We start from the raw sequence: 27,798 nt of genomic DNA, 5'->3' as shown, positions 1-27,798 counted from the left end.
ATATCAGATTAGATGCAGAGTGATAAAGTAAACTTGCCACTAAATCTCTCCAGTTTAACCCAGGATGAAGGGCAGAGCTGGCATAAAATTATTAAAGTAGATAAATCCCTGGGTCCTGATAGCATAGAACCCCGGGATCTACGAAACGTGATAGGCAGACCATTGTTTCTTATATTTAAAGACTCTGAAGTGACTAGGTCTGTTCCACTAGATTGGCGTATAACCAAAAAAGGGTCAAAAAGCGGGCCTGGAAAGTACAAGCTGGTCTTACTTCTATTGTGGGCAAAATGTTTGAGGGGTTTTCAAGAAATGCTATCCTAGAGGATCTCAAGTAAAATAGCTGTATAACATATCGGCAGGGGTTTTTGAGGGGTCTCTTCTGTCAAATCAATCTGATCATCTTCTACGAGGAGGTAAGCTCTAGATTGGACCAGTCAGAGTCTTGTATATCTAGACTTTTTCAAAGCGTTTAATACTGTATTTGGTTTGGGTGAGAATGTGTGTAAGTGGGTAAGTACCTGGCTCAATGATAGAAAGCAGAGGATGGTTACTAATGGTACATACTCTGATTGGGTCACCAGTGGGGTACCACAGGAGTCCATACTGGGCCCTATTCTTTTTCATAGATTTATAAATGCCCTGGTAGTAGGGTTGCACAGTAAAATATCAATATTTGCAAATGATACAAAGTATTACATTTGGCAAAGTAATTAACACGAGAGAACAGAATGTGATTGTAAATGAATCTGGATAATTAGGGGGACATGTCTTTTTTCAGCCTATCATCTTTCTTATGTTTTTACACCTCAAAACCTCTGTATTACTAAAAAGCTGCCTGAGAAAGATCCTAATACTAAGGACCAATGTCCACACGTGGGTTTGAATTGTGGAATCCGTGCAGAAGATCCACAGTTCAAGCCGCCCATCGGGAGCCGTAGGCATCCGCACTTGAATTTACACATGCAGATTTGTTTTCCGGATTCCACAGGTGTAAAAAATTGCAGCATTCTCCATTTTAGTGCGGTTCGAGCACAGACGGCTTCCATTGAAGTCAATGGAAGCTGTCCAACCTGTGGCCCATCTGCAATTGACATTGCAGTTGACGAAGATAGCCAAATACCAGTGTTTGGCTAAATCCTGCAGACCCCTTGGAGAGGCACTGTGCATGTGCAACCATGCTCTATTCAATCTCTTCCTCACTGCGGGGGTGCAGAGTTCACAGTAAGGAGGAAAGGGAAACACAGAACCCCAGGGACTGGTGGGTGTCTCAGCGCTGAAATCACCACCCATCAGAGTATGTTCTATGATGTCAAATTAAAAGGATAGGTGATAAAAGTCATGAGAGGGATTGAATGCTAGTAGAGATGAGCAAGCGTACAAATTACTCGAGCGAGTATTGCCTTTTTCGAGTACCTGCCCGCTCGTCTCAAAAGATTCGGGTGCCGGCAGGGAGATCTCTCTCTCCCCTGCCCGCTCACTCCCGCAGGGCAGAGTGAGCATGGGGGAACAGGGGGGGAGAGAGATCTCCCCCCCCGTTCCTCCCCGCTCTCCCCTGCCGCTCCCCGCCGGGGCACCCGAATCTTTTGAGACGAGCGGGCATGTATTTGAAAAAGGCAATACTCGCTCGAGTAATTTGCCTTAGCGAGTACGCTTGCTCATCTCTAAATGCTAGTTCAAGACTAAAGAGGCACCGATTTTATTGTGCAGTCTCTGGTGGAATATTGCATTGCTGTCCTCATAAGGGCAAGATTGCCATAAATAAAGGTAATATCTAAAAGGTGACATGTAATAACATGTACATTCAATGTGCCCTTTCCATGCAGTTAAGCACACCATCCAATTTATCATAGGAAGTTTATAAACTTGTCTGACACTACCTGACTGCTAGCAAACAAGAAAATGACAGGTTGGTCTAACCAAGAGTCTTTTTGATTTTCTTTAAAGGGGCTGTAACTCTAAAGGGTGCATACATTTCTATTAAAATACTACTCTCATGAGTTTTTGTTAGGCTGGTATGAAACTCTATTTAGGCTCTTTTCACACTGCTTTAATGGCTTTTGTTAAACTTATGCACCAGGAAAAGCTCTTGATGTATATGTTTAACAAAGGCCAAGATAAATGCCTAACAGTGGCATCTGAAGCACATAGGATATAATAGCAGTCTGTAAAAAAATGTATCCGTTAAATCTATGCCTTTATAGCCTATAGGCGATTGTTAGACATCCATTCAAAGAATCCATAAGCTATAATGGTATGTCATTGGAGATGAGCCAGTATACTCGCTAAAGCACATTACTTGAGCGAGTAGTGCCTTATCCGAGTATCTCCCCGCTTGTCTCTAAAGATTCAGGGGGCCGGTGCGGGTGACAGGTGAGTTACGGCGGGGAGCAGGGGGGAGAGAGGGAGAGATTTCCCCTCTGTTCCTCCCCGCTCTCCACCGCCGCTCCCTGGCCCCCGCCGGCCCCCGAATCTTTAGTGACGAGCGGGGAGATACTCGGATAAGGCACTACTCGCTCGAGTAATGTGCCTTAGCGAGTATACTCGCTCATCTCTATATGTCATGAAAAGCTATTGAAAAGCTCATGATGTGTCTGTCAAAAGAATGCCGATAACGGATGCCATAGAACATTATGGTATTTGCTTAATATTTACGTTTTTCCAGGACGCATTTGGATAAAATGGCGCAGTCTACAGCGCTAGCCCACTCACAATGAAAAAAATTCTACATCCTCAACAGATAATGCGCAAAGGAGCTCTGTTTGGTGAACAGCAACCTTTAAATCTGCTTAATGGGCATATTTTAAACAGATCACAAAAATGCAGTGTGAGAGAAGGATTAATCTTCTCACACTAAGAAAAAGAAACAATACATGATGAATATTTTGAGATTAGGGGCTCCTGCTCACGGTCATCATCCGCACCGCGAATCCACAACAAATACCACCCATTACTTACTATGGATATCCGCTGTTTCCTCCACACAGGCGGAAATCAATTGCGATTTCTGCTTGCGGAGAAAAAAAAAATCGCAGCATGCTCCATTTTTGTGCAGATTCTGCACAGACAGCTTCCATTTAAGTCAGTGGAAGCCGTCCGTTCCGCGCCCCGTCTGCAGTGAACATTGTACTAGGTGATGACGTGGGGTAAAAAAATTGGAAAAAAAATCTGTACTGCGTATGTGCGATGGCGAACCACCAGCACAGATTCTCCCACCACAGAGCAGGTATACGCGGACCCCGCTGCTGGCAGAGCCAGATTCCGCTGTGGGATTCCACATGCGAAATCCGGCTTTGCAGTGTGCAGGGGGCCTGAGGGATCATGCTTGTAGAATTAATTGTGGTAACCCTAACCTATCTGCTGATCTTGAAAATGGAATAAAAGTGTATAAACGTGCACAATACTATTTTACTATACACTTGACAGGGTGAGTGCAAAACTACATAAATACATAAAAAACATACCTGGTAATATATTTTAGGATAAGTATTTGTTTTTATCATTATTTACAGGTAACTCATTCCTGCCCAGTGACAAATGTCTATTACATCGCAGACATTAAAATGACATAGCCCTGGCTAAATAATGAACTGATCTGTAATTGAGAAAACTTATTACGCTATCATGTTCACCAGAATTCCAGATCTTTGATTTCATAACGGTAGAAAAGCCCTGAGCATAAATGACTGCCAAAGAGCATGATTAAACCAGTTAACTTCAGGTCCAATTGTCTTATGATTTGTCATATGCGAAAGTGGCTGCTCTGTTTATTATTATTACTTAGAGCTGGAGCTGCCACCCTCAGCCGCTACGGAGATAAATTGCTGATTTTGCAAGTGTTTACATAATTAGAAAGCAGATGCTGTCAGATTTGTACCCAAAAAGCCAAGGAAGAGAGTTGATCTGATAGCTATCTGAAGGACAGTGTATTTTATTTCATAGTCTGGCAGCCTCCCAAAGACAATCTTTCCCTATCAGATTAAAGGTAAATCCATTAAAATCATGTATGACTGGATATTTATAGAAAAAAAATTAACCTTTAGGAACAAAAATATCACACATTTAGATATCTTTACTTCTAGAATCAAATGCAAACACCAGGTTAATAAATATACAGAGGGAGATTACTCAGGTAATCTAAATGCTCATGCACAGTAATGATAAGAAACCAAAAACACAAGTTAATTCATGTCTCAGGTATGGTTTCATACTCAATGGACAACCTCGCATGGACTGCTTTACAGCAGCATCTGGTATATATGGTTCTATATTATCGACCCATGGGTACTCTGTATAGTGACTGCTTCACAGAGGGAATATTGCCCTTCGATCTGAATGTGGCCTTTCTATCAGAACATCTTCAAAATGGCAGGTCTTGTGGAATGTTCCCATTATGCAGTGGTTAGTTCCTCCATAGAGATGTACAAGGAACAACCACCAATTAACTGGCAACAGGGTTATGAGTACAAAAGGCTCAGTGATGCATGTGGGGAGTGTGGGCTAGTTAAGGTTGGCTAGGGTGACTGTCACTTGCACCAGCATGTACAATGGGAAAAAGGAAAGCCGACGGAGAGCTCTGAGCCATGTTCTGCTAGGGAAACCTTGTGTCTTGATATTCATGGGAATGTTACATCAATATATATCACCTACCATCTTTACCCCTTCATGGCAATGGTATTCCTTATTGGCAGTGGCCTCTTTCAGCAGGATAATGCAACCTACTACACTGCACAAATTGCTCAGGAATGAAATTGAAGAATATGACAAAAAAATTCAAGGCATTGACTTGATCTCTATATTTTCCAGATCTCAATGGGATCAAATATCTGTGCGATTTAATTAAAAAATAAGTTAAATCCATGGAGGTCTCACCTTGCAACTTACTGTGGATATAGAAAAGCCTACATGCTCCTGTTAAAGTGCCATTATTTCTGTCATGTTAAAAAATCCAACAAAGATGAATGATTTCAGATTTATTCCCACCTTCCATGTGACCAGTTTTCTGTATAATTCCACTGAAAAAGAAGCAACTCATTTAGGGTGGAAAAAACAAAATAACAAAACTAAAATAATGTGGTTGCATAAGTGTTCACACCTTCTTATATTTGGGGATGGTGCTGTGTTCAGCATTAGCCAATCACATTTACACTCATGATAACTAGTAGTCAGCGCTCCGCAGGGATTCTCATTCACCCCATATAAAGTTCAGCTCTTCCAGTAGGATTTTCATGGTCTTAGTTGCATTTTTCAGCAAAAGCCGTAAAGCGCTTACAGCACATCACAGGGATCTGATTGTTGGAAGGTATCAATTAGGAGAAGGGGACCAAAGCATTTCCAAGGCATTACATATGCTATGGGACAAAGTGAAGACGGTCATCAAGAAGTGGATTAAATCTAGCACAACAGTAACATTACCGAGAACTGGATAACCTTCAAAAAGTTTTGAAAAGACCAGATTAAAATTGGTCAGAGAGGCTGCCAAGAGGCTGCCAGCAACATTACAGGAGCTGCAGGAATTTCTGGCAAGTACTGGTTGTGTAGTACATGTAACAACCATCTCCTGTATTCTTCATAACTCTGGGCTGTGGGGGAGAGGGGGCAAGACGGAAGCCTTTTCTAACAAAATAAAAACATCCAAGCCTGACTATCTTTTGCCAAAACCTATATAAATCTGCCAAAAGTGGGAGAACGTGTTATGATTTGATGAAACCAGGGTTGGACTTTATGGCCATAATTCCAAAGGGTATGTTTTGTGAAAAGCCAACACTGCGCATCAGCAAAAGAACACCATGCCCAGAGTGAAGCATGGTGGAGGCAGCATTATGCTTTAGGGCTGTTTTTCTACTGCTGAAACTGGGGCTTTAGTCAAGGTGGAGGGAATTTTGAACGGTTCTAAATATCAGTCTATTTTGGCGCAAATCCTCCAGGCCTCCGCTTAAAAGCTGAAAATGAAGAGCAATTTCACCTTCAAGCACAACAACAACCCAAAGCATGCCTCCAAATCAACAAAAGAATCGCTTAGCCAAAAGATGATCAAAGTTTTGCGATGGCCCAGTAGGAGCTTAGACCTGATTCCCACTGAAGATCTGTGGGTTGACCTGGAGAGGGCGCTAAACATGAGATGCCCCTCACAATCTGACAGATTTGGAATGCGTTTACAAGGAAGAGTGGGCAAAGATTGCCAAGTTAAGATGTACCATGCTGCTAGACACCTACCCAAAAAGATTGAATGTTGTCATAAAGTTGAAGGGTGCATCAACAAACTATTAGTTTTTTTGTTTTTTTTTATAAACTCTTTTTTATTTGCATTTTCATAGATTACAAACATGGATGTACATTTCTACTTCCTCTGTCTTTGCGGTAACAACTTATACAAAAAGAAACTATTAGTTTTAAGGTGTGCACATTTATGTAGCCACATTATTTTAGTTTTCTTATTACCTTTTTTCACCCTAAAAGATTTCAGTTTGTTTTTCAATTGAATTGTACAGATTGGAAAGGTGGAAATAAATCTGAAATGATTTATCTTTGTGGGATTTCTTAACATGACCAAAAACATGGCATTTTAACATGGGTGGGTAGATTTTTTATATCCCCTATATACTATTAGGCCTTAGTCAGACGGGCGTTTTTTCGCGCGATTTGCGGATCGCATGTCGGGTGCGCATCTGCAAATCGCGTGACCGGTGCCCGAAAATCTGCTCCTAGCCGTGTTTCATTAGAAACGGGCCGGAGCTGTCCAGCGCATTGCATTCAATGAAGCCAGCAATACAGCCGGCTCCATTGAAAGCAATGTGCTGCGGGCGAGTGTGGGATGAATTGTCGGGAACAGCTTAAATATATAAGCCCTTCCCTGCAATTCATCCAGAAAAGTGTTAAAATAAAAAAAATATACATACTCACCTGCTCCCGGCAGCCGGAGTTCCCCGCGGCCAGCCTGCAGTGGGTGTGAAGGGGGTGTGAGTCAGACCTGCCCCCTGATTGGCTCAGCGCTGAGCCAATCAGAGGCAGGTCTGACTCACATCCCCTTCACACCCACTGCAGGCCGGCTGCGCGGAACTCCGTCTGCCGGGAGCAGGTGAGTATATATATTTTTTTTATTTTAACACTTTTCTGGATGAATTGCAGGGAAGGGCTTATATATTTAAGCCCTTCCCGACAATTCATCCCGCGCACGCCGGCAGCCCATTGCTTTCAATGGGCAAACATCGTTCTTCTCTGCCACAGCTGTTACAGCTGTCGCAGAGAAGAATGATTTGTCTTCTATATGTTCTCAATGGGGTCGGCGCTGCTGCCGCTGGCCCCATTGAGCGCATATAGAGAAGAGAACAGGAATCGCAGATCGCAGATAGGTGCGATCTGCGATTTCTGTTCTATAATTTATCGGATGAGCGCATAAAAAGCGCTCATGTGTCCGATACCATTGCAAAGCAATGGTTTTAAAAAATCGCCGGACGCATGCGCATGCGCAAATCGCGCGAAAAAAACGCCCGTCTGACTAAGGCCTTAAAAGGATGTGCTGCTAAGGTCATGGTGCCAAACACCTTAGGAGACCTTCAGAGTTCTTATGGAGTCCATGCCTTGATGGGTCAGAGCTGTTTTAGCAACATGAGGGGGACCTACACAATACTAGAAAGTTGGTTTTAAGATTATGGCTGATCAGAGCATATCCAACATTTAAACAGAAAAAATGGTACTAGGGGTTGCAGTGAAAATTTTTGTTATTTGCCATAACTTGACATATGCCAAATATTGACATGAATTCCCATGGGTAGTTTTTGACCCTAATGGGAACCTGTTTCTACTTGAGCCAGTGCAAGATTACTGCAGTGGTGCCAATTAGCACTGTTGAATTGTACAGTGTGATCCAAAAGGTATAGAGGCACCTGAATAAATGGAAAACAATGGTTGGGGACGCCTTCCTGTGTATGGCATGTTGCAAAGGGAAAAGGGGCAAATCTGTGAGGGGTGGTGTTTAACATGGCGGCTATTTTGAAGGCTGCCATCTTGGAACCAAGTCAATATTTTTAAAGGAAGGGGTGCATGTAAGATATGTATCTCATAAAAAATTTGATGTAAATCTTAAATGACATGTACCTTTATTTCTGCCAAAGTTATTAACAAATTTTCCTCGTTAGGAACACTACTACAGGATATGCTCGATGTGCTCCCCATTGTTTTGAATCATTAAGGCTATCCTCTTCTCTCATTCATGATACTGCGAGCAACACATCTGCAGAAATGCCTGCGGGATACAGTGATGCATGTGCACAGTCTGAATTTTCATTGCGTAAACCCTGGACTTGATATCTCTACACAGGTAGAAGGTGAAGGGAGTGAAATTCAGTGAGCACAGAGGCCACAACACCCAATCCACTACCCCAGAAACTGCTCATCCAAAAACTCATGGACATCATTGCTCTAATGTGAGGAGGCACCATCTTCGTTGCAGTAACAAGAACACCTCGTTACATAGCAATTGTGGATACTTGGCAGCAGTAAGGTTACTGCCAATGACATTCTGTGTGCCAACCATCTTGGGGTGATCTGTCCAGTGTTGGACCAGTAGTAAAGTTTTGTTTGTTCACCTTTCCATTTACATAGAAGTTTGTTTCATCATTGAAGAGTACAGTCCCTGTGAAATGTGGGTTGTATTGCGACTGCTGTCACACCCATTCCGCAAATTCAATGTGGAGATCGGGATCATCCTCATTACGATGATGCAGCAACTGGATCTTGTACGGAAGCCATTCTTGCATAGCCAGTATCCACCCAATGAAGGTTGGGCTCACTCTGCTTTTCTGTGACAGATGTCAGGTGCTACGATGTGGGCTGTTGCAGAAGCACACCAGAATGGGAATTGTTGTTGCTTCATCTGTGGCAGTTTTGTTATGTCCACTTTTTGGCAGGTCCAACACAGACCCTGCCTGGCAAAATTTTGCAGGCAATTTGCCAACTGTGCCATGGCAGATGGGTGGTCTGCTAGTGGATGACTGTTGAAATCTGCTGCAATGACTCGGGTACCGTGCTCCCCAGATATCAGGACAATCTCCGTCTCCTCCTTGTGTGTTAATCTTATACCTGTGTCTGTAACAAAGGGAAAACTTTTTGTGGGAGTAAAAGTATATCACATATAAGTACATATTTGGATTCCTTATTGGACTCTCTTTCAGATACACATGTCACTTGCACCACTTTCCATTTGAAAATATTGACTTGGTACCATGATGGCGGCTTTTAAAATGGCCACCATGTTAAACACAGATTTGCCCCCTTCCTCTTAGCAACATGCCACACATAGGTTGGTGTTCTCGACCATGGTTTTCCATTTATCCAGGTATCTCCATACCTTTGGATCACACTGTATATAATATCTTTATAAATGTATAGTAATATTACACTGATCCAGTGATAGATGGATTAGATATACCAGTAGTCTAGCAACACTAAAATACTACCAACTTATCTAAATTTATTTAGCAGTCAAAAATAGAGCAAAAAATAAAAATAAAAGGAGAAATCTAAAGCTCATAAAACAACACGAAAGGAAAGAGACACTAAGTAAAAATCACCAATGAGCAGAAGGCTTTTTGTTTTCAGGATTACACAGGTGCTCTTTTTAAAAAAACTAACTGATATTGTCTCAAATATTTCTTTCAGTGTATGCATCATCATATATTTAGCACAACTTCTTTCTGTTACTCAATTATATAGCATCACCATATTGAGCAGCGCTGTACATGTCACATTAGGCCCTATCCCCAATGAGGCTTACAATCTAATCTGAAGCATATATGTCAGCATATTTTTGGAGCACGCACTGAAATCTACAAAATATATGGCTCGGGTGCCTACAGACCTAAAGTTCATTTACTTTATAGCCAAACAACAATTGTTTTTCATTGCTTGCAATTTTTTTAATGTTTTTTTTTTTAATGTTTTTGAATTGTTATATATATATATTTATATTTATATTTATACGCGTAAAGCTAAAATAACCTACACTGTATATACTCTGTGATTCCAGTTTAAATCAGTTAAAAAAAACATTTGTAAGTAAAATGGTCCTTAATCGGGATGTCTAAGCAGGAAGAGACTCAAGAAGGTGAATTGAACACATCTTTAAATCTGGCATTAATGGCATGGAGGAAAACACTGCTCTTCCATTTTCTGTTATTTTATTTAAAAAACAACGTCAACCTTCTGAACTTCGGAACACGGCAACAGACGGTGTGTTTATTTTTAACCGTTCCGATTAAGTCCGAGTGTTGAAAACACTTGGTTCAATAAGGAATTAATTCAGACTTTGTCCTCCTCCAATTAAAAAAAATCATTCAGGTTTCAATGGATTCTAAAATTATCTGTATTTTGCTCTCCCAGACCCAGGTCGTAACCTTGTTTAGGCACAGGAAATAGTTATCAGGTCATACAATGGTCAGATGTAAAAGAATGTGAATGGCCCTAACCCTGTCTTAGTGGGAGTGTGTTCAAAAGAAGTTGTCTTAAGAAGAATCAAATCAACAATAAAAGAATCTGTCATATATTCGCAACAATTACTCACGTGTATTTTATTCATCTGGCCATTTTTCATTACATGGGCTCATGTCTAAAGACTCTATGTAAGATTAATGGAATGTTTTGCTTGTAAGACAGTGAGATTCAAAATTACTTACAGGTTTCATCTCTCAATTTATTCTTAACTGCAATTCTGTGGCTATTACAATGATGTCCATGTAGCCCAAGTGCATGCTACAGAAGGTCAAAGCAGTATTTTTCATATGGCTGCTCCAGTGAACTGGGTTTGCACTCTGCCAGCAGAGCAAATCTGACCCATGGAGAGCACTCCTTCAGATCAACACTGCCTCAGGCCTTACTACTTTCTCCAAGAAGTCTAACATTTCAGGCATCAAGTTGAAATTCTTCTGGAGATGATTAACCCAAACCCATGACAGATTTTTTCCAAGATATCCAACTCCTCATGTTTATTTTATCCTGGCTCTTTTTGGATGTATTGGACATAACTAACCTACTCATTTTACATGTTAAAGGGCTGGTAGAGAGCCATTTATTTCTTCAAATGAGAAAATATTTCAATGTGCAAGCCTCTATTGTTGTGTGAGCTCACACTAGATAATAAGAAACAAAGCTATACTTTGCTCTGATTCTCAAACTTCCTCCGTTTCATCACATCTTAAGATAAAGATCTTTCATGTTTTTGGAAATGTATATGTTTAAGTTTTACTTGCTACATACAGAGCTAGATCTGAACTGCTTTAATTAAAAGTTGATTGATCAAAACAAAAATTTGAGCCAACCCCCCCCCCTTCCTTGCTAATTCTATTTTTAACCAGATACGTATGCTTCTTCATCCAGTGACATTTATTAGTATCTATACAAATAAGACTAAAAGAGTAATGGAGTTTTCAGTAGTAAATGAGAAGCTGATTATTTGTTATGGTGCTATTAAAGCTAAACTGATGTAACAAATTCACTTATACCGTATAATTACATAACTACAGGGTTTTTTTTTTTAAAATAATCAATGGATATAAAATTTTGTTCTTATTTAGTTAACCAAAGGTTTTCTTTTTACCTATATACGGTATACAAAGTGGTCAAAACGTTGTTGAACATTGAGCAATGCTATGGGCTTATCAAAGCGTGAGGAGCAAGTGTCAAGTAATCATCACCTTCTAGCTTGTTGTAGTGTGGGTTGTAGACCTTTTTTAAAATTAAAAGTAAAATAAAAAAGAAACATTCTGCAGCAAGCAAAAATCTGAAAAAACAAACAGCTATGCATTTTTTTTTGTTTTCCATTAATAGCAAATAGGTGGTGGTGGTGGGGGCCGTAGATCCACAGTAGTCCCCCAACGGCCCCCAGATTAAAGCCAATGGAATAGATTGTAAGACAAATTAATTTTGTGTATTGATTAACAAATATATATCTCCAGTCATTCTTAATTTTAATAAGGAAAGAAAAGGATCGCTCAATACATAAATTGCATTACTGAACTGAATGACGCAGCATTTTATTGTTTCATTCCACTAAGGAATACGTCCTTAAGAAACAGATAAAACACTAAAGCCAAACTGAATAGACGGCTGTCATAGTGAATTCTGTAGAAACAAATGCAAATCTGCAACAGATCTCTTACCTGCTTCAACAAAACTATTGCGAAAATGTGTATGCTCATCTGTTAAAGTGAGGGCACATCACTAGGGCATTCTATCACTTTGATTGTGGAAGCCTGATCTATAGGCCCCCACTGATCAAGAGAATGGAAAGGCTAAAGCATGCAGAGACGTAACTTGAAGCTGCTGGGCCCCAGTGCAAAATCTGAAACTAAACCCCAACTATTAAGTTTCATTGATAGCATTGGTTTGCAATATAGGGGAAGGTAGACTTTATGGGCCACCTAGGGCTCCTGGGCCAAGGTGCAACCGCACCCTCTGCACCCCCTATACGTATGCCCCTGACTGCAGGCATTCAAAACCCTACCCACCTGTAGCAGTCAATCGACGCACAATATTGCCGATAATGCAAAACGTTCTATTCAATAGAATGGAAGAGTGCTGCACAAGTGAAAGCATTAATGCTGATGGAACAATAAACCAGTGATTGGGCATTCTCATCTATCATTTTCAGGATTGGTGGGGCCACTATAGGTTACAACGATAAGCCATCACTTTCCAATATCGGAACAATTTGGCAAGGACATCACAGGACATGTTAAAGAAAATCCATTCAGGAGTTAGAAAGTGAATTTTAATAAGAGATTACATTGTTATTGAACATGATAACAATATGACCGGACATAATAACCTCAACACAAATTAACCATTTTGCTATAGCTCATAAACAGGATACAGACGTTTATAAAATAAACTTACTCCATATTCCATTGTGAAGCACTAGACCATTCTAGATTTTAGACTACTGCTAGCTGGTGTGCTATTATAGCAAATGCAAGGAATGGAATTGCCCTGCAGCTTCCCTTTTATAGTTTTGGATTGCTAGAAGAAACAGCTCTATCAGTTAAAGAACTATAGGTCTGCATTAATCTGTATACCTCCAATCCAGAGATTAATTATAAAGAAAAATGGCACTGTAACAAGAATTAACAGCTGGTGGAAATCCTATGATAAGTTCCTAATTTAAACTCTACTTCATTACAACTGTTGTATTCTTTATACACAAATACTTTCTTTATGCATTCTGTATAATGAATCAGGAGTACAATCTGATTAATTAGAACAGGATTATTATACACATCAGTGGAAATGTTCAATTTACGTTCACTTAATTTTCTACGTTAGTAAAATATACGTTTGGTAAAAACAAATTCTGGTACCAGAACCTAATGATTATGCAGATGAATGGCGCTCCGTTGGCATTATATATCTCTTTGTGCCAAAGCAGTCTGTTGCAGACGGATTTTGCAGAAAGTTCTTTCTCCTGTGCCAACAACTGATTTTCTCACATGCCATGCTCTCTATTTTTCAAAAAAGAGGTTCCTCAGCCGTGTGTTTTATAGAGTTCTGTAACTTTGTTGCATCATAAAACACAACTCAAATGCTGCCAACCTTCTTTTAAAGGACGAGAGCATTTTATATCATTATAGTGGACAGGAATCCCCCCTTACTTAGCAAAAAGAGGTTCTGCCGGAACTGACATGTGTATGTATATAATGTATCTCTTGTTATAAGTTATAAAGCACATTTGAAGTCACCTTGGAGTGTGAGACCTCATGTCCACAGATATTTCATGCAGAATTCTGTAGCAGATGTACTGCGGGTAGTCTTAAAATGTAACTTGTTTTTCCTTGCAGAAGATTGTGGACTTACCGCGGATGTACTGCAAATCATCTGCGTTAAAAAAAATCCACAACCTCACCTCCCAGACTTTTCCCAACTCCCTAATTGCTTCTAACCTTCAAATCTGCAGCAGATCCGCAAATGCATTTTAATGTATCTGCGGATCCTAAGCTCCCATACAAATAAATGGAGCCAGATCCGCGCGTGATCCACCGTAAAATGGAGCATGTTGCAATTTATTATCCGTGCATGGCATCCGCGAATCATTTAAAATCAAATCCGCAGGACTTAAATGAAGTGCGGATGCCCAATGCTTCTCTATGGGCGGCTAGAGCTGCGGATCTCCAGCGTGGGACACCCGCACGGATTCAATAAATAAAATCTGCCTGTGGACATTGGGCCTTTTGGGCACATACCCTTTGGCCTAGTGGTTATATATATGATCATGAAACGTATCAGTTTTTACTTTCTTATAATTTATAATATTATAACAGGGGGTATTTATTAACCCCTGTATACTGGAAATACCCCACAAGATTGCTATTTTGGAGAGGTTCTGACCAAGTCATCTAACCATCACAATTCAACCTTGTCACATTCATTCAGATCCATGCACTTGCCCATTTTTCCTGCTTACAAAATATCAACTTCAAGAACTACTTATTCACTTGCAGCCTAATGTATGCCACTCCTTGAAAAGTGCCATTGTAACAAGATAATAAATTTTAATGTTATGGCTGATCAGTGTATACACAACTTAGGCCTTATGTCCACTAGAAAAATACAATCCACGCAGAATCGGCCACGGATTTCCACGGCAGATTCCGTGCGGATTTGCTTTAAATGGTATTTTTTTTGCCTGCAGATATCCACACACATTGCTATCAATGTGATAGCAATGTGGCCGATCCGCGGCAAAATGGAGCATGCCACATTTTTTCTCCCGCGCGTGAAAAACGCAATTCTTTTAAAATGCCATTGCGGATGCAAAAATCAATTTAATGGACCCGCCGATGGCCAATGATTCCCTATGGGCAAAATACGCTGCGGATTCCGCAATTCCATTTACCCAGTGGACATGAGGCCTTAAAGTGGTTTGCCCACCCAGACACTGATGATATATTAATTAGATATACCAATAATGCCTAGGGGGTAAAACCACTGTGAACTTACAGTGCCACGATGGAAGCCACAGCATTACCTTCTTATCTTGTCCTCTGTTTCTGATCTTCACCCCATCACTATTTCCAAGATGCCCACCGCATCCCTACCGATATGCAGCTTGAAACTACATTTCGCACATTTTCCCATTCTGCACTTTCTTCCTTGTGCAACCCCGCTAAGCGTTGCCCTGCTATTGGTCAGCAATCCAGTCCCGGGAACTGAAGACAAGAAAAGCCATCCCTAGTCGTTCCTGCTAAGCAAACCTGACCTGTAACACTGGAATGCTACAGGTCGTATCCAGGGGAATCTGTGAAGTGCCAGTAGAAGGTGATGGTTTATAGTGATACAGCACAAATCCAAAGCAGAACCACATTACAAACTTTAATAACTTTGATTATCATTCATTTGACAGCAACCTTGCATAACCAGAATACCCCTTTAAACCCTCAGAGAACTCAGAGACAAGAACATCAGAAATGTAAATAATGTATAAAATATCCAAAGAATAAGCAAAGAAAAAAAGTTTTCTCTTTCTTACCTATATTTTTACAATTTTTTTTTATAGTTTTTTTGTTATGCATATAGAATTAGGATTATATTAATCTGTTACTGAGGTTTCTGCCAAGGTGTTTGCTCACGCTGTATCATTTTTACAGTGCTACATTTATAGTTGCTTCATATGTATAGACACATACATACCATAAGATGGACTAGTTTAACCAAAAGAATACGGTGTTAAAAACTGTCAAGAAAAGGGGCTTAGAGAAAAGAGGCATGGCTAAATTGCACCAAAATTGGCACAAAATATTGGGCTAAAGTAACTAAGAGGTGGCATAAGGAAAAGAAGTGTGTGTAACATGTCTAGCAAAATGTGCCAAATCTGTCATATAGCGTGAGCCACTGCGATAAATTTGTAGCATCTTCTGCCTGTTTAGTTGAGTGTTAAGCTATTTAAGTGTAAGACAAGAACCCCATTGTATTCCACAATACATGTTGTATATGCCATATTCAGCTGTTCAGTTGCTTATGGTCATTTAGATATACCTAACATTCATATGCGCTTCCTAATCTCATTCTAAAAACAGTGGCATTAATATGAAGGTGGTCTCCCCTATTTGCTACTATAAATACCTCGACTCTTCTACAGATGCCTCTCACTAGATCTAAGAACATGACTAGGAAATCATCTATTAAATCACTACAGCTAAGTGTAATTCTCCAATTCAAAGAACATTCTGCCAAATCCAACAGGATGTGCACTATTCCAGTTATTGGCTGGCATTGTACATGGTGATCTCAAGTTTAAGTGTGACTGCTCAGCCATGGAAACCCAATTAATGAAGCTGGCAAACATTGCATTTACCGAAATTGCTTCCATAGGCAGTTATATAGTGATTATGAAAACTAGAACAGATGATATTTAGGCAATACATATTTCCATATTAGCTGTCTTAGCTTGTGTGGCCTACTACTTGGTGGTATAGCAGATATCTCCCACTAAAAGTAATAGCACTTACAATTGACCAAGGCAGCTCTATCAGGGTAGAAACTTGACAAATTCATTAGGAATCATACACATAGGATAGGACGTTTGGCCAGCAGCTATCTCTCTGGAACCCCCCCATACACATGCACGTTGGGCTCGGCAATGTGCATGTGTTCTGAATTGGCAGAATAGAGTAAGCTGAGAACAAAAGGACTGGACAAGTTGAAATCCAATTGTACAATTCTCATCTCCCCTGATATCTGCTGTTGGTGAAGATTCGGGATGCTTCTATACACAGTAGCTTGTCTGGTTCTGCCAAAATTGTGTATGGCCTTAAGTACAATACATTCTTCAACATATCCACCAGGGCATTTTGCTTCTTTTGATAGCATTAGGTTATTCATTACTAGATCAATTTGGATACAAAAATGTACAAGAACATAAAGTATAAATTACGTATGTAGTTCTTACTAATACAACAAACCAATTAGCAGCAAAATAATCTTTAGAGATTCTCTAATATTTGGGATACATTCTACAGATGTCAAATGGCAGACATATATCCATACTTTGAGATATAGTCAAGGACTTGCATACTTAAAAAGCTAATAGGTTTTTAATACACAGAACAGAAAATTGTCTATTGACATGTTCGTAAAAACAATTTTGTAAGCAACATATTTTGGTACCAGATCTAACAATTGTAGAAAGACGAGTGCTGCTACATGGGCACTATTTGGGGAAATTATTTTGGCATCTCGATAAAATGGCTTTACTCTAAACAGCTTTGCTCAGAACATTGCCGATTTGAATTCTTTGAAAGGGTAAAATGTGCTTTTACTAGTAAACTTAATAATGTGCAACTACAACTGAGCTCCCCGACTTTTAACTTCTTTTTTGCAGAGCCTCCCTGAGATGACCTATAAAGACTATTAGAAACTTATATAGGATTTCACATTTCCTGGTATTCCGGCCCGACTGTCTCTGTTCACTTTGATTTTTCCCTTTGTGAGGATTTTATGTCTGTATTGCTTTCCTAACCCTGACATTGAAGAGTAATGGAATTATGTCTTTTTTACCATAGGCTTTCTTGCCACCCGTCATCTGTATTCAATGAATATTTGTTATCGTTTTGGCCCTTTGGAGCCTCATTGCTCTTAGGTGTAAATTATATTGATTCAAGCTTCACTTGTCAATTAGAAGATGTTTCAACTTAAAAAAAAAAACTTTTTGGATGTTTACATAGCAAGATAGCATTATAAGATTTTTGTATATACAGATCGATGTGATAAGAACTTCTGCCAAATCATATGCGGCACAAACTATCACAGCCAATGCAATATGCTAATGTAATAGTCAATTATATAGCAGTGATAAGGAGTTTGTGGTTTATCCATTAGAGCTGATGCAATGGTAATAGCATGTGGGATCTTTTTCTTAAAAAACACCACTTTAGATCTTTTGTTAGAATTTCTCTGGAATGTACTTCTAGTATAAAAATTAAAATAAACTACTAATTCAATCTACTTATACTACTAATAAAAATGAAAATACCTTAAAATGTGATGCTGTTATACTTTATTCTATCATATGCTGTATACGAGTTGCATGTGAAACCAGATAATAAATACAGCAGTATTGACTATTGATAACTGCTTACATATTTTCGGATCTGTTTATGTACTGTATTCGTTTTTTTGCCCACTTCATAATGTCACAATCTAGCAACCATCCTCACCACCATGGGTGAGCCCACAAATCTTTTGCTCCAGAGATCTGACAGTATCATTTAATACAGTGCAAATGGGCGACCGGTACATACATAAAAGCACACATCCAACATTTAGCAAGGGAGGAAGAAAGGAAGTTCTCAGGGTTGGGGTGTAACTTGTCTAAATTTTTGCTTACTTTTTAAAGCCTCAAGAAACAGTAGATCAATATGCAGTAGGTGCATTGAGACAAACAATGGTTCCATGTGCCTCTGCATGATATCTTTATACATAACTGTTCCATGAAGGTATTATGACGTAATGCTGCTTTAAGGAGAGATAATCCTACTCTTAATAAGGCATCTGATGAAACATGACATTCTTCATGAAGCTAACAAAAAACACTTTGGCCTAGAGGTAGATGGAGGTACAGTATGGAACCAAAGACTTCTACTGGTGCTGTATTATGCCTCCACACAACCTGAAACAACCGTGTGCATGAGCCCTTGGTGTCCTGTTCAAGAGGGAAGAGTGCCAGAATAAGCACTGTGTCTCTGCATGGGAATTTTTTAAAATTTTTACCCTGTATTTGAATAACACCGACAAAATGTACTATGGAAGCCAAACAACCAAGTTCTTAGAACATTCACATGCTTTTTACAAGAACTTTCTTATGATTTTAGTTCATTCTGCATTTTGCAGATCTTCTGTGTTTGTATTCTTCCTTCAAAAACATATTCCCAGAACTTTTCTTTGAAAAACAAATTGTGAAAAACGTATAATAAAGATGTTTTTTTTTTAAACTATTTTTGAGGCTTCTCCACTAACTCCGCCGAATAATGGATCAGAAGAAGATGTAGAAGGCCGCTTCTAAAGTGCGGTAACAAAAATGAATCTTTTTATTCTATAAAAGGAACTTTATGGTTCTATATGGTTGGGTAATCAGGATTATCCCCATTTAGGAGGTGTGCATCCATGTTCTTTATATGTTTGGAGAGCTGTGCAGCTTTGATCATTTAGCCCCAGCTAAATGCCTCTTCATTTTTGCATTTCATTTTTTAGCTAATCATGGTATATTTAAAACTGAAATAGTAACACAAACAATGGCTAAACTGTTCACTGAATATATATCGTATTCGCTGTATTGCCTTGTGTAATTTCCTAGCCTGCAATTCCTACATCAAATATTTACCTCTAGATATATTTACTATCATTATTTGAGCGGATAGGAGGGAGAATGGAAAGTATTGTAAATGGATTTTCCATTGCAATGAGCAGAAAGTTGGTATTGGTGTTGATATTTGCATGGTTAAATAAACCTTTATTTGGCTTACCAGGCTGAAATTAAGCATACTTTCTTCAAGCACATTACGGAAAACAATGAGATCAAATAGAGCTAGCCAGCAAACCTCAGTTTTATGAGGAACATCTTGCTGGAAGGGGCCAATGTTAGGGTCAAATTGAAAAACATGAGGATGATCTTTTTACATACATTAGCGTACTCCCTAAATACAAACCCCACTGAGCTACTATCCTTCACATTCTTGCAAATCTGTGGCTGTAGATTAATAGTAAGATAACTACAGAAGATAAAAGAAAAATCAATTGTGTGTGTAATGTATTCAGTTGGCTTATGGATAATTATGAATGTCAGACGAAGAATGCTTCGTATACATTGACTGGAATATATGAAGCAAACACATCCAACATACATGCATATACAATATATATTTATCTATATATATATATATATATATATATATATTATACATACATTTACGCAATTGTGGTTACATTTGATAAAGGATAAACCAAAAGATTGGCACAAAAAAATGTATATATATATATCCAGTTTTACATTCTTGAACACAAATATCCAAATAGATAAGAAATCGTCTTTGATACTAACCTCGAAAGTACTCTATTTTAATTGGCTGTGCCTTCTTTGGTGGCATTACAGGGGCATGTTTATTTTCATTATTTTTGAACAACGCCAGGCGCACAGCTGGGTCTAGATGAAAAGGTACATGTTAAAATTAAAAGGATATGATTTGTTTTGCTCTTGTAAAGGTTAAGTTACTCTTTCTAGGTCTAAAAGGCAACATGGTTTCATGCAGTTTCAGAAGAAAAATATGGTATCTTCAAGAAAATATCCTCCAAAAAAAAAAAGCTCAACAGTAGACCAGAATAAAAAATGTTTACTTTTACACCAAATATTCTGTGACTGTGAAAAAAATTGGGCTAAGTTCCTATTAATTAGAAAAAAATCTATTGTGGGAGGATAATACAAATCATAAGATGCAAAATTAAATAAAAGTTTGAAAACACTTCCAGACAAAAATATGTTAAGAAATGCTGACATTTTCAACATCTAAAACAATAATATTACTTTTTTGTTTCAGAATTCTGGAGAATAAATGCAAATAAAGCATACAGATAAAAATACAGATACAGAAACTAGTATTGATAACCCTTTTTTATTACAATTGATGAACTTAACACAATAAATAAAGAGTTTTACGAAATGGGTTTATTTCGCAAAGGTCTTTTTTTAGTCTCTAGTCAAGAATCAACTATGTAGGTTGTAGATGAAGAATTCTTTAGCACAGAGGATTCTGAAACCTTGAATCAATTTTTCTAACACAGTTTCGTCTTCAAAGCATGTCTGTGTTATGATGATTCTCATTTCTTAAGGAAAAGCCTAATTTTTTAAAGACTTCCTTTGAAAACCACTGGAATCTGAACGTGAGACTAGATGCAATACAAACAGTGCATCATATTATCAATGTGTCTTTCTGTTCGCCAATGGGTTTTGTACCACTGTTAGTAAAATACAAAACTAGCAGAAAAAAAAGTAGCCACTACACACTGCAAAATAAAGCGCTAGCCACTAGATGTGTAATAATATCAGAAACTCTTTTCTAATCTGCATAAAATAAAATAATTAGTCTCAAAAGGGGTTTGTGAGAATTTTTTTTTAAAACTATGCTCCCCATGCCCAATCATAATAAAACATTCTATACTCACCTCTCCATGGTCCCTGCAACTCTAGCGCCACATCCTCCAGTCTACCCTCTGATGCTGTGTTTATAGGCCGCATTCAGTCTGTACGGGACATCACAGGTTTCTGCAGCCAATCATAGACCTCAGTGTTCAAGTGGTGAGGTCTGTGATTGGCTGCAGCAGTCTGTGATGCAACCTGTAAAGAGACCAGACACTAAGTATAAAAGTGTGGCTCTGGACATGCGGGGAGCCAGGAGAGGTGAGTATAGGATATTGTATTATGATTGGGCATAGGAAGCACTAATTAAAAAAAACCTCATCCAACCCCTTTACTTCTAAATGCAGGCAACCTTAGCATTAAGAAATTGATTTATGGCATTTTACCTGTCCTGACTGAGATGTTTACAGCTTAATGATTTACAACAATAAGTGCAAATTAAGACATTGGAGAAAACTTACTAAGCTCAGCATTTCCAACTCCAGGCTTACTATGGTTTTCCACAGTGCACTTAATACACGAAGAGATGCAGGTGCATTTTTGGCACCTACGTGCATCTATTCAGAAATGTACACCAGGTCTGACCTGGCATCCATTTCTGGAATAATTTGCACCAGTTTCTGGTGTAAATTTTACCTACATCTGTCTGTCCAGGGCAGCCATGCCCCCTCCAGAAAGCCCCATCCCCTTTCAGAAAAGCGGCGTGACTTTTTTTACATGTGAATTTTGTGAATTTTTTTACACCCGAAACTGGCATTAAAAGCTTTGTAAATGTGCCCCATTGATGTTGTCTACTGCAAGCAGTAAGATTCCAGCTGCCATTCTTATTGCTTCGGGTTGCCATTGACAATTTATCATTTTCTTTTCATAAGTTTCTTTTTACACAAAGTCCCTACTATGTGAGCATTAACATATTTCCATATAGTCTGATCAAATCCTCAACTACCGTTTCTTTCCCTGGCATATCTAGTAGCCAGGTACGCTGTTGTACATGGGAACCCTCAGTCCCTTCATTCCCAGGATCTGCGGTGGTCTCTGAAGTCAAACTCTTGCCGATCATTATGTTGCAGATTATATAAGCGATATTTCATAAAATTAAAAACAGGGTATGCCACTTTAAATTAACATACATTGTTGGGTTACACAGTAAGAAGAGCTAAATTTGCAGCTTACTCTCCAACCATCATACCAGTAATTGTAAAATATAAGAAAAGAAACAGTGTCCTAGTGGATATGTGTCTGGCATAGGGAAATTAGGCTGTGAGCTCCAATGGGAACCAGGACTTTTGTAAGGACATAAATTCTTCATACAGTGATACAGATTATGTGGATAGCATACCAAAAGAAGATGGCTAATAACATATAATAATTGACCATAAAAAGTGTATTTGGCCTACTGACCAGCTTTTTGGCACTCCATACCTATATATGTTTTGTCTATTATTATAGAAAAGAAAAAGAAGAAGATTAATATTGTATTATAGATACCTGATTGTGCTTAAAGGGGTTGTCTGATTACTTTTAACACAGCATAGCAATGAGTAATATACTTGCTGTTGAAATTCCTGGCCACTTCTGCTCCCAGGCGCCCAGTCACATGGTCCTGCTTACTTACATCCTTCATTTTCCGTTGATCTGCCGTTCATTTCAGGGTACATGGATTTAAGCCATGACTCCGAATGGCTTGTCATCAACAGTGTCATCAGGCCGGATGTTCTACTGGCCTCTTCTGAATGACAAGCGCATGTGCAGATCGTCTGGTTTACTGTGCATGTGCCAGAGTTTATATGGATTGTAGGCAAGTGAAGATAGAAGTGACCCTACCAGAAACTGCCCAGGTAAACAAACACAGCAATCACCGGGTGGAGAAGGATGCTGTCAGGACTATCAAGCAGGGTGTCAGAGGTGATTTTAATCATCAACAGGCCATAATAATGCTAGATAACAGAATTTAGATTTTTGAAAATATAACCCGGGCAACCTCTTTAAAGTTCCTTCAGTCATTATTTGTAGGAAGGGAAATCAATGTCTTTATTCAGGGCTGGAATAGGTGACGGAACTATGGAGCTCAACTGAGGTAATTTGTGAACTCTGATGTATTCCATCTGTCCTCTGAAATATTAAATACATCTTGACAGACCAAAAGCGAATATAATCACGATTTTATGCCCATTTTCCACTTTACGATATTTACCTCCAGGAGAAATAAACCCTTGGTGGCTACAAATTAGGGCAAAGTTCTTGATGGTACATCTTTGCATAGTTTTAGGCTTATATCAATATCGGTCTTAGCAATAAAATTAATAAATCAATTAAGAAGTTATTCCAGCTTTATTTACACTTTGATCTCTATCACCAATGAAATAAACCTATCAAGTCAAATAAAAAAATTTCACATTACACAAAAAATACTTGAAATTTCTAGAAGAGTAAAAATACAGAACGCTGAAATGCCAGTAGACAGTGTTTGTTCAGACCTTCCAGGACACTACGTAGCCTTTCATGTGGGGTAAGCTATGGATTAGATTTGCATGCCGTTTTCATAAGACTGTACTCCAATTCTGTCCCTCAAATCAACGAAAACACAAAAGGATGAAATTTAATGGAAAAGGCATGTTTTATATTGTCTTGTGGTGCAATACTATAATACTGTAATGTCAAAGCTTTAAGGTTCTCTGGAAGGACATGCTGAGCATTAGAGACATGAGACCTTGTTATAGGTTAAAGAGATAGGATGGACCTTAGTACTAAGAGGTTTAAATTAAAAATCTGCAACCAAACAAGTAAAAACCTGCAAGAATCATACAAATTTCCTTCCATGCGGCGACTCATGTAGATACGTCAACATAATAGACTGATTGGAATACAAATCGGTCATGAAAATGTGTGGTTCCAAATTACTTACCCAACATTTTTTTATGTTTTGCTTGCTTACACTTCATTTTCTGGGCTCTTTTCAGCATCAGTTGTGCAGTAGACGCCTCTTTAAACCCCCTACAGGAAAAGACATTTCCATACATATAAGCTGAGCTATGATGGTAAATCTACTAAAAGGAAGTATTTTACATACCACTCCTGGGAAATTTTTTCTTCTTTCTCCAATTTGAAGGAAACGTCAGTATTGGACTTCATGCTATACACATGTGACAGATTTTGTTTCTCCAACCTGACATCAGATGAAATAGTAGGCCAAATCAGTTAAAATGGAGAGGTACTAAGGCTTTGTAGTCTAAAGCTGATCCAGCTAACTGTTTATGCATTCCAAAATCTAAAATAAAATCTACTTTAAATAGCAGTAGAAAGCTTTATCGTGAAAGGCTCTAAAAGTCTGTTAACATTTGGAAATGTTTACTTTACAATTACTTAAAGAACATTTCAAAAATTACCGACAGCACACAAATCCTGACCTGCACAGTAAAAACTTCCATATCCGTGCCTACATATATTAAGACGTGTTCTCCCACAAAATAGAAACACTGGATGCCTTTAAATAATAATAATATATAATGCAATTTAATTAGCTCAGCTGATAAAAGCTATCAAAGATTTGGATAAGTCAATAACAGCATATAATAAAGATGACTGTCATTACAAGGAAAAACTAATTACCCGTACTTTCAGTAGCACACTTTAATGTTCACCCTTTTATACCATTTATTTTCTATTTAAATAGTTCTTAAATCCTGTGTTGATTAATTCCTTGAAGGGATTGTGTGGGATCATCATAAATTGAGCCCCGGGGATAAGTAACATAAAATACTCAAAGCAGCATACCTTTTCTGTTGAATGCTGCTGCGGTTCCGGAGCCCCCCCGATGGTCTTTGTCTACAGTGTTGCACAAAGTTTGTGATTTTGACACATATGACCGCTGTAGGCAAATCACTAGTCTTAGGCCTCATGTCCACTAGTAAAATAAGATTTTAAATCCGCAGCGGTTTTCCCACAGCGTGATCCGCACCCCATAGGGATGCATAGGACACCCGCAGGTAGTTAAATACCTGTGGATGTCATCTTCCCTTCAGGCGCGGATTGAGTCTGCGGGAAAACACCCACGACATGTTCCATTTTTAGTGTGGGTCTCCCGCGGGGGCGGCTCCCGCAGGCTTCTATGGAAGCCGTCCAGATCCGCGGAACACCCGTACTTGAATTTCTGCTCTCTGGAGCAGGAGAGCAGGAGTTAAAAAAAAATTGGAGTGCCCGGCGCATGCGCGTGGCACGCTGCCGGCGTGTCGAGCACATCCGCCGGGCCGAAGAAAGAAGATCCGGTCGTGACAGAGGGCAGATCTGCAGCGTCCGGACAGGTAAGTTTAATCTTTTTTTAGCCTCATGTCAGCGAGAAAGGAGGGACCCGCTGCGGGATTCTGCATGGAGAATCCGTGGCGGGCCTGATTTTCCACGTTGACATGAGGCCTTAGAGATGCAAAGCATAAGACCACTGAGGCCAGTGAATAGCTTGTAGCTGTCAGGTGTGTCGATGTGATGTCATGACTGCACCTCTGTAAACAAAACATCCGAGTAGCAGGAGATTTAATAGGTAAATAAAGCCGCTTGTATTATTTTATACTATTTTCCCCCTGGGCCAATTTTTGGTTAATTCCCCCCAAAAACCTTTAATACCGTATATCTTTAAATTAGTCAAGAGATCAGTTTCAATGATAAATAGCTCAAAAATCTCCAGCATTCATATACAGATAAACGATACAATTCTGGCTACCTGCAGCCACCACTTTAAGGAGCTTACTACATCTTGGTTTATTGCAATGTAAAACCAATAAGGAAATATAAGAAAGCATTATGGTATAAAAAATCCTAGTTTCAATATGCACCATTACAAATTGACCATTTCACCGTGTTTTGTTTTTACCATTCTTTAGCTGTTTTACCCTATCTTTTGTCTTGACCGGGATAAAGGATAGTATATCTGTCATCAACATATTTAGATAAAGATATGTAAATAATTTTATTTCAACCATGTATATTATTTTATTAGTAATAATATTGTCTTAAAATCCCAAGGTCAAACTCTTAATACAACCCCATTTAAAGTGCTTAAAAAATTCACAACTTCAAATGCAGAGCAAGCAAATAAACTTGTTGGCAATGCAGTAATGTTCCGTTTCTCTCTGGAAATTGAACTTTCTACTTATTAAATTACTATTAGCTGTTTATTGGATTTAGCTGTCAGGTGACCCTTTTAAAAACAGAAATATGTACAAGACTTGCTGCTTCTCTCTTGGGCTCCTGGCTCGTATCCTTGTGGTTTTGTTACAACTTTGTCAAGTTCTCAGGGAAATAGGCAACTGTTAAGCCAATCCCAATCTGCATGCGGGGGCCCAACCATGTAAGGTCTTACCATGCACATCCTTTGAATTTATATCTATTGTCTTTTCTATTGCTTTTTCTATTTGCATTTCCTTGTTGTTACACTTTTAATGAAGAATTTTAGGAACATTAAAGCTAGATGTAAATGAAAATGAACAAGATGTGAAAACCTAGATGTGAATGAAAACGAACAAGATGTGAAAACCTAGATGTGAATGAAAGAAAACACAAGAAATTCATTCTTGTAGTGGCTGTCAGTCTGCTGGCATCGGAAACAAACAGTCTTGTAGAAATCTGGTGGACAGCAGAGAATTCTATATTTTGCCAGGGAGTGGAGAAAGTTTCCTTCTCCAACCAGTTACATTAAAGTGTACCTGAGTTTTCAACAGGTTTTCTAAAGTATAACAGGTTCTCCTTATCCACTCATTTGCTGCTGTTTGCATCCTGTTTCGGGCTTGTAAGTTCTGATTTTCAGGTGGTCTTTCCCATTTTCTGCTACCTTGCTGTTTGCAATCAACTTTCAGGGAAGGAAGATGTAGCAAACCTAGTTCACTGCCCTGCACTTTCTTCTCCTGACCGCCAATGCTGCGTTGCACAGTCTGCGGTCCAATCAGCATGGGGGCAGTATCCGAATACCTGCCCCTCTGTTCTCCCAGGACGATTTAAGTATTCTGGCTGAATGGTGAATAAACCCAGTATAATGTGTGTCGAACACACACACACAGGGGAGGCAGAAATTATTATAACTGTGCCTGCAGATCTGTCAGAGTGCAGTGGAGTGCCCCTGTGAAGATAGCTTCTCCCCCCATTGCCAATAATAATAATCTTTATTTTGATAGCGCCAACTTATTCTGCAGTGCTTTCAAGAATGTGAGAAACACAGACAATACAACAATTGCATGTGATATACAATGAGTTTAAAACAAATAGGGTAGGAGTGGTACAGGAGGTAAAAGGAGGGGGGGGGTATGAGGCATGGGGGAACACAGGCAATATGAGAATTATATGTGGAAATCAGTTATTAGAAAGCAAACGGGGTGGGACGATAAGGAGGTGCAGGGGTAGAGGATACATCCCTGTGTCCTTGTTACTAAGACGTTCTGTACCTAACAAGAGACAAGGAATGAAAGAGAAGCTAAAAGGGAAACCCATAGTGGCAGCCACTTCAAATGTGATTTACAGAAGTAAAGCAAAAAAACTCTTAATGCAAGTATTTTACATGATTATTCTGATTGCCATTAGGGAGTCGGGAAGGAATTTTCCCCCAAATGGGCTAATTGGTTTCTGCCTCTTGGGGTTCTTGC

The 27,798-nt window shown here is 39.1% G+C and overlaps 1 protein-coding gene across 2 annotated transcripts in view; it reads right to left on the bottom strand.

The window, feature by feature from the left end:
- Window positions 1-27,798, bottom strand: part of LRRIQ1 (leucine rich repeats and IQ motif containing 1) — a 168,253-nt gene that overhangs the window by 33,157 nt on the left and 107,298 nt on the right. For both annotated transcript variants that reach the window (XM_066591492.1, XM_066591491.1), the window contains exons 20-22: window positions 24,243-24,338; window positions 24,078-24,166; window positions 20,081-20,182 (exon numbers count right to left, since the gene is read on the bottom strand). In XM_066591492.1, coding sequence (XP_066447589.1) covers window positions 20,081-20,182; window positions 24,078-24,166; window positions 24,243-24,338 — 287 coding nt within the window. The remainder of the gene's footprint in view (window positions 1-20,080; window positions 20,183-24,077; window positions 24,167-24,242; window positions 24,339-27,798) is intronic.

The sequence above is a fragment of the Eleutherodactylus coqui genome, chromosome 2 (genome assembly GCF_035609145.1).
Source record: "Eleutherodactylus coqui strain aEleCoq1 chromosome 2, aEleCoq1.hap1, whole genome shotgun sequence".
NCBI classification, from domain to species: domain Eukaryota; kingdom Metazoa; phylum Chordata; class Amphibia; order Anura; family Eleutherodactylidae; genus Eleutherodactylus; species Eleutherodactylus coqui.
The sequence above is the reverse complement of the archived record's forward strand: the minus strand, read 5'-3'. Positions and strand labels throughout refer to the sequence as shown.